This window comes from Glycine soja, chromosome 10 (genome assembly GCF_004193775.1).
Source record: "Glycine soja cultivar W05 chromosome 10, ASM419377v2, whole genome shotgun sequence".
Taxonomy (NCBI): Eukaryota; Viridiplantae; Streptophyta; class Magnoliopsida; order Fabales; family Fabaceae; genus Glycine; species Glycine soja.
In genome coordinates this window covers 32,847,598-32,856,190 of record NC_041011.1, presented here as the reverse complement: position 1 = coordinate 32,856,190, position 8,593 = coordinate 32,847,598, and the positions used below count along the sequence as shown (strand labels likewise).

At 35.1% G+C, this 8,593-nt stretch overlaps 2 protein-coding genes across 2 annotated transcripts; both read right to left on the bottom strand.

Annotated features, from left to right (window-relative positions):
- Positions 1–602: 602 nt before the first annotated feature.
- LOC114371646 (protein FAR1-RELATED SEQUENCE 5-like) lies at positions 603–3,477 on the bottom strand. Its single transcript, XM_028329018.1, has 4 exons — positions 2,188–3,477; positions 2,048–2,089; positions 1,916–1,979; positions 603–634 (listed from the first exon to the last, which is right to left on the bottom strand). The coding sequence occupies exons 1-4, from the start codon at positions 3,475–3,477 to the stop codon at positions 603–605; spliced, it is 1,428 nt and encodes a 475-aa protein (XP_028184819.1).
- A 49-nt stretch (positions 3,478–3,526) lies between these two features.
- Positions 3,527–4,345, bottom strand: LOC114371645 (protein FAR1-RELATED SEQUENCE 5-like). Its single transcript, XM_028329017.1, has 3 exons — positions 4,228–4,345; positions 4,035–4,139; positions 3,527–3,963 (listed from the first exon to the last, which is right to left on the bottom strand). The coding sequence occupies exons 1-3, from the start codon at positions 4,343–4,345 to the stop codon at positions 3,527–3,529; spliced, it is 660 nt and encodes a 219-aa protein (XP_028184818.1).
- Between the last annotated feature and the right edge of the window lie 4,248 nt (positions 4,346–8,593).

Genomic DNA, 8,593 nt, shown 5'->3' with positions numbered 1-8,593 from the left:
GTGGATGTTGATGAAGATATGCTACAACAGAAAAAGCCATTGGTAGGTGCTGCCAACTGAGGGTTAATGTAGGTGCTGCCACCGGAGGCTTCATTTTAGTTTCACAACATTAACCACTGTTATCGTTCTAATGTGGGTGCTGCCACCGGAGGCTTTGAAATATGTTAAATATAAACGATACATGAAGGTGGAACGCAGTAGTCGGAGGTGTTGCCTGTGGAAGATTAACGTGGAAAACGGCGTCCGTACTCTTGCTGACCCATGGTTCCAGTACTTGGCGGACAATGATTTCATGTCCGGAGATGAGGTGCTATTTTACTACACATTCAAGAAACATGGATGGGACGTCCTGTATAGAAAGCAGCTGATATGGGATGACGACCAATCCGATTAAAGTTCATCATAATAGTTTATTTTCTGTTAATTTACATATTATATGAATGTTGTAATTTAATAGCCTTCGGCTAACAAACAATGTCTCTTTTTGGGTAAACATTATTTGCTATACGCTAATTTAACAAATTAAATTATAATCCTAACTTCCTTCACCAAATATATATCGTGTACCAGCAAAAATAATTTTTGTGGCAGGTGTTTGGGCTTCATGCGGCGACTTTGTGCCTTTTTGGTATTCCTGAACATGAGGAAATCATGTGGAATTCCCTTAAAATGGCAGGTCTATCAGTTTATGTAAATTGGCAGTCAATGTACATGTTGTTTGTTGATATTTTGATTCATACTCTAGCATGTATTATTTATACAATTTCTCATGTCTGTTGTTTCTTGGAGAGTTTAATATCGCTGACTCTTGCTGCTTCAAAAATACTCAGAAAAATATATTATTCTATACAAAGTTCATTAGAGGAAATGGTTGTATTTCTTCCTTTGAAATAACTTTTTATAATGGTAGTAGAATGTTTAAATAATTAAATTGGATTCCTCATATCAATTTAGATACTGGTGCATAATTTAAATTAGTAATTCGGCAGTTATTTTGGATGTAGCTGTTATGTTTCTTTTGATATCTGAACCTGGTGCTAATTTAAGAAATGAAATTATAATCCACACTTGCTTCACCAAATATATATCGTGTACCAGCAACCAAGTATAACGTAAACATTATTTGCTGGTGCTAATTTAAGAAATGAAATTATAATCCACACTTGCTTCACCAAATATATATCGTGTACCAGCAACCAAGTATAACGTAAACATTATTTGCTATACGCTAATTTAAGAAATTAAATTATAATCCACACTTGCTTCACCAAATATATATCGTGTACCAGCAACCAAGTATAACGTAAACATTATTTGCTATACGCTAATTTAACAAATGAAATTATAATCCACACTTCCTTCACCAAATAATAATAAACACCAGCAACCAAGTATAACGTCGTCTTTCACTAAAAAATGGATTACATAACAGCGTCCTGCGGTATCAACATTTAATGGTTGCAGAAGTTACAATCTTTGTCAATAATCCTTCAAAACAAAATCCACAAACATACAATGTTAGGCCAATTTTTTCACAAATTCACAATACTACATACAATATACAATTATGAAGTAATGCCGATAGACTAACAGGGGTGCAACAAATAATACATGAGAAACCCAGCAAACACACTAATAGCAAGGTGCAATTACAAAACAGAGCAAAGAGGGCAATTGCTAGGCTTGCGTACCTGCGAGACTATGTGTGAGGATACTGATTGGGCTTAAAGGACCATGTGCAAGGTAGTTGTCTTCGTGTAAGGGACAACCATAACCAACAAGCATAGAATATTCCATTTACATATTTCCATTTTCCATTCTTGTCTTTTCTAGTAACAGAATTACAATTCTGTTAGAAGCATAGTATAAATATCACATTGTAATAAAACCTGTAGATCAATGAAAATACAATTACCTCTAGCTTCTCCTTCTTCTTCTTCATAGGAGGTTCTGGTCCTCGAAACTAGAGTAGTCCACCCCTAACATTTGCAAACATGAACTCATTACCGATCAAATTATGCAACATAACAAAAATATCTTTACGGACCAACAGGCTACTACCAGCAACAAATGACTGTGTCTGCGGCTCCTGCATTTTGTCCAACATTAACAAAATACAAATTGTAATCATTACCTGCGTAACATAAAAATTCAAAAGCAAATTGTGGCAAACAACAGGTTCATTACCACTTCAGAGTAATTTTCATGTGTAGCTTGCAACATAGTATTAGTTTGTTCGGTGGATGACATACAACCATTTACATTTCGAGGACGGTTGGTGCAAGAACGCTTGTTGTGGCCAATTCCACCACATTGCCGACACTTTTGGATTCTCCTTTGTCTGCCACTTTCATCCATTTTGACCTGTCCGCATCCTTTACTTTGAACCACAACAGGGTCTAAAATACCTGCAAAATCATCATCTTGTTGGTGCATCTGATTATCATCAACACAATGTTCGTTGTTTTGCTTTGACTTCAGCCTTGTAGCCTCATTGGATAGGAAATGCAACATTTTGTCATACTCCTCTTCATCACGGTATGCGGCTGCACAAACTTCTCTAGAAACTTCAACCAAAGTGGCATACTTGGCCATCAATTGCGAATCCCAATACATTGCGGAATCCGGATATTTGTCTTTAATCTGTTCGGTGGCAAGTTTGGACCACCTATTCAAAACCAAACTACTTGGAAACTCCATAAAATTTAAAGAAACCAACACAGTCAATATGTGATCACATGGAAGACCAATGGATTGCATTCTCATACAAGTACATGTAAACTCAACCATTGATGGGCAATGCGACACACGCCAAACACTTCCACTACAATACTTGACAACTATGAAAACTGAAAAAGTGGCCATCTCTTTGCAATCAACGACTCTTAGCTTAATAGTCCTACATAGATAAGACTGAAAAAGTTGAAACATCTCCTTTGTAAACAATTCATCACCAGACCGCTCAAGAGATAGAAGATTTGTTTGCAAAACTTCTTTCCCGTATGTTGACGAATAATCTACCACAACCGCTCTATATCGAAAATATGTCAGGCACCTTTGAAATTGTTCTACAAAATCGGTTAAATTGGTGCGTGAATGAACATATTTTGCAACATGTGCATGGAAAGCCTCACAACGAGATGTTGTCCGTATGCCCGCAAAAAAACGACCCCTCAAATGGACAGTAGACCACTTCATCCGTCTTTCATAAAGTTCAGCAATCCAACTATTGTCTTCCAATTCAAACGTAGCAACCATCTCTTTCCATTTTTCTTCGAATTCCACCACTTCAAAATCACTAAGCATTAGTTTCTTCAACCATTTCAAAACATGTTTGTCTCGGACATGGCTTAATGCATTACGCAATAAGTGCCACGCACACAATCTGTGAGAAACACCTGGCATGACTCTTGTTATAGCATTCCTCATAGCCAGATCTCCATCAGTTATTATTGAACAGGGAGCTTTTCCTTTCATTGCTACCAACAACTGTTCTAACAACCAAACATATGTTTCTTCCATCTCATCAGTCACAATAGCAGCAGCAAAAACTATTGTCGTGGTTCACACCAGAGAAAACAACAAAAGGGCACAAATACTTATTTTTCTTGTAAGTGGCATCAAATGCCAGAACGTCACCAAATACCTGATAAAGCAATTGGCTATCAGTATCAGACCAAAACAACCGTTGTAGTCTTGACTCTTCATCCGCGGTGCATGAAACATACATCATTGGCTCTTTCTTGCGTAAATCATATAAATACTTCAATGCACCCCTTGCATCTGAACTATGTTGCCTCCTCATGCGCCCTTCTTCATTGTAAATATCTTTCCTGATAAACCCCACCTTCTCATATCCACCACATTGATTGACAAATGTTGCGTACATGTGCGGAGGTCTAATGCCAACTTTCCTATAATTTTCAACTTGCATAATATCAGATGCCGACATCTTCCTATGTCCTGCCAACAAGCACGACAATTTTAGGTCCAATAATACATGGTTGTGCTCAAAATTCCAACATGTCACATACCATCGATCCGTCGAAAAATGCACATGAACACGAAACATTGCTTCACAACCACACCTGCTTTCTTTTTTTTCTTTTCGTATCCTTGTATTGGAGGTTGTAACTTTCCTATAACCAGCACATGAACAAACAAATGTTTGTTGCAGTGTTTCCATAAATGAGTTTCTAACAATGTGACTCTTCCTTACGGAAAAACCACTCATTTTAGCATACCAACAATAAAATTGATACGCTAACTCCAAATCACCAAAATCCAACCTGCGGACAACTTCATCGCTAATTTCTTTCATGTCAAACTGTCTAATATCTACCATGCTATCAATACTTATACATTCCTCTTTCGACAAACCTGGAATCCAAAATTCATCATAATCTCCATCATCCTCATTCTATAACTCCGAATCCACCTCCTCTTCATCTTGTACTCCGACATCATCTTGGTAGTTGTCATCATTTTCATAATCTCCATCATCATTGACACCATCACCATTAACAAAGCTACGAAAATTATCAGTAGTTTCCAACTCTGACATTATAGCGTCCAAATCCTACACCCCAACACATTTTAAAATATATCAAATACATACATCAACTACTACAAACTACCACATCTACTGCAATGCTACTGGTCATACAAAAACAATGCATGTTCAAAACTGCAACACTTAACAACAACACACACCACATCACAACATTCAGGAAACACAATTTGCAAAACAAACATGAATGAAAATAACATAATAACAACCACTTCAATATAAGGGACAACTGAACAGAACAAATACCGTAATAACAAAAATCGGCCCGGAAGGTACAATGTTATTCACCTACGACGATAGCTACAACGTTAACTGCAGATCTGCCCCGGAAGCTCGACGGACCTCGCCCTTCTTTAGTCCTCTGTTCCAATAGTGCTGAACGCTGGGCTTCGATGGTTTTACCACGACAAAGACAATGCTCTACTGCTCTACTCAATAGTACTCAATGAAAACAACATCTGCTTCTCAATCGCGCGTGGGGGGAACCAGACGGAGAAAACGAGGCATCCATTCACTACCGGTAGCAAGGAAAAAATAAGGACCGTTAGATTTTCTTTTCGCTAATCGAATGGTTCACGTTGATTACGTTGAAAAAAGCGAAACTTTCGCACGGTGCGAAAGTTGTTTAACTTTCGCACCCTAAACATCGTCTATTAATTAATTAGTTTTTATCTTAACTCACATATCCTGCAAATTAGTTTTATATTTCTTAGCATCGCTTAGCTAAATAATTAAAAAGGATCCTATATATAGAGTAAAGGTTAGGATTGACTTGTACGTGTAGCTGTTATGTTATTCATAGTTTATTAATTATACATTGTTAATTAGGCGAAATTAAATATAGTGCAGCGTTGACCTTGTTCAATTAAGCTTCAGCGTTGACCTTGTTTATTTTTTCAATTTTTATCTATGTTTGTATTTTTTCAATTTTAACTTCTATAAAATATTTTACTCATTTTTAATTATTTAAGTTTGTATTTTCAAATTAGAATACTTACAAGGACAAAAATTAAAAAATATAAACTTATATAGACTAAAAATAAATTAAATATGCTACAGAACTTAAAATTGAAAAAGTAGTTTCTTTTGGTTTTTCACGGTTTAATCGATGGGAATAGTTTTCATTTTTCAGCTGAATTGGAGTAATTTAAAAAAAAATAAAGATTGACATATATACTTAGTGATAGAGAAGTAGTCTCAACTAAGTTGATACTATTATCTAAGAATAAGAGAAAACACAAGTAAAAAAAAGATCATTTAACAAAAAAAAACAAGTGGGGATGAGGTGTACAAAAAGTCATGAGGAATAAGAACCAAAACCCATGAAAGTTCAACCTATCTATCAAAACAATCTATAGTTAGAGACACCTATCTTATTTCTGTTGTCACAAAAGGAAAAATGTAATTCCACTAATAAAAGAAATAACTGTAATTAAGTAAGAGAGGCACGAGAATCTTCAAAAGTAAGTCTTCTTTGAAAATGTAGTGCAAATTAAAAATAAACTAAGTTAAATAAAGATACAAGAGTATATAACAAGAGAATTGGACAAGTTATTTAGCACAATGCCTAATTTTCCTACTAATTTTCCGATCAAGCATGGCAACTATATATGTATTATTTGCTATATACACATATATAGATATGAACAGTCCAGTAACTAATCCTTTTTTTTGTCATAGTCAATTTCTTTACAACAACTCAAAAACATTATCCTTATTTTTCTTCACTTGTTAGTTTTTACATGTAATCTATAACTTTCTTCCTTCATTCATTAAGAATATACTTAAAAAATGAAAATATGCTTCAATTGACCTGTTGTACGAATTTGACACAATCCAAGATTCATATCCTATCATTTCATCACTATTTTTACCTAATTGAGGGTTTTTTAATAATAAAATTAGATAAGATCAATGCCTTGAGTCCACTAAACGTGTTCTCACTCCGTGAATAGAGCATGAGTTTTGTCCCATTAATCTCTTTTTGACTTCATTAGAAAAATAATAGTATCATGCAATTAGAATAAATTAAAAAAAAAGTTAATTTATGTTTGTTCTCATATTTTAAATTCTCATACTTTAAACAAACACTATAATCCTAAAAACTGAGCTGAATGCATCTTTTTATTTGAGACAGTATTATTATATAATTTGTGTTTCAATTGGTGTTAGGGAAGAGAGGTAGGAACTTTGTTGACCTTTGCATAGAAAGAAGATAAAGAAGAAGGGTCAGAAGCCAAAAATTGAGGAAAACTGTATGTGTAGGTTTTGACCATGCTCATTGGCCAAATCTCTTGCCAGAAATTGTTCCTCAAACTGTCTTTCATGAAGCAATCCAATTTAAATATTCTCCTACTTTTGCTTTTCCACCCTCTCCATCAAGCTCAAGAACACCAAAGGCTTACATCCAAATTCAAAAGGAGTACATTTCACAAGAAAAAAGAAAAGGCAAAAGAATATATATGTTAATAATCCAAATAGAATTCGCTGTATTGGAATCAGAAAATGTGCTGCAAGCTGTTGTTTACTATTAGAGTAAAGGACTGCTTTTCCCCATAGTGATGTTGGAGGGGATCCCAAACATAATCAATTTCTGGTTTAGATTTTATTTTGAATTTGATTCTTAATTCTACGTACCAACCAATTGTATAAAAACTTGCAACATACCACTCGAAACTGAGCCCAATCTACTCTTATTTTACATTTTAAAATCATGTACGTTTTGTTTACCATTCTAGCTTAGCTGTCTCTTTTTCCTATGTGCCTCCAAATAGCTTGAACAAGATATGTATTCAGATCCACATACCATTGGTCAATTCTGATATCATATACTTTCCTTTAACCCAATACATTGGAGACACGCACTAAGGTTAACATCATTCTTCAATGTGGGGATATCAATTCTTCTCTTTGTGGACAGTACATAAATATTTTCCTGTTGTTGATAATTTAGCCAAAATGAGTTAGGTGTAGGACACTCAAAAGAAAAAAAATAGGTACAGAATCTGAGCACTGCCAACTAATAAAAGGAGTGGCGAAATTGGGCTTGGGAAAATAATGCAAATTGAACGAGGTACAACACCACTTGGCACAACAACTGTCAATGAAAAATCTAGGGACCAGTATTTGTAATTAGATGTAGTTTATTTTGTTTTTACAGAGGACAATATAGACTCAAAATAGTGATGTCCTCTATAAGGTTGCTTTTGACCCTGAGCTAATTGAGCCAGAGAAGATACCAGATAATGATTGCACTAGCAAGTAAGGAAATGGGTGGACAAAAGATACAAAACTGGACCATGAAAATTCCCCTAATCAACCAAGCCATTGCTATCTCATGGTAAAAACTCCAAACCACAGTACACATGTCATGAAATTTACTGTTGTGGACACACAAGTCTGGCTAGTGAAAAAATGACAAAGGTGAGAGAACTGAGAAACATGCCATTTGAACTTTTATAAGGTTGTACTTTTGAAAATGACTCTGATGATGAGAATACTTCTGAAGAGTGGACAAACGAATCCGAGTCTGTCAATACCACTTGCTAGGATAGGGAGAAGAATGACATTACTAAAGCCAGTAAATCTAATATTGGTAAGCGTGTGTCTTCACTTTTGAATTGTTCAAAACACAATGTCTTCACATGACATAGACAATGTGGTCAAATGGAGAGAGGTTTAATGGTGGTTTTCTATATTTATTCTGTTAAATTTTATTAATAACAATCATTTAGTTTAGTTGGAATAAGTGTGCAGAAGTGAAACTTAATTGTGGTTGAATTTGCTTGTGTGTCAGTTCTGGCATAGATTGTTTGTTAGTTTTGTCGCATTGCGTGAGTTTTGCCTCAATAAAGTGAGGCCTTACAAAAACATGTTATTTATGGACTGGTGCATATCAATGTGATATGTTATAGTCTTACATGAGATTTCAACCTTGCATTCTTATTCCCTAATATTTGCAGAGGGATTGGAAATCTCTATTGGACTATGATACTAGCTTACAACAAATATGGTCTATGGGAA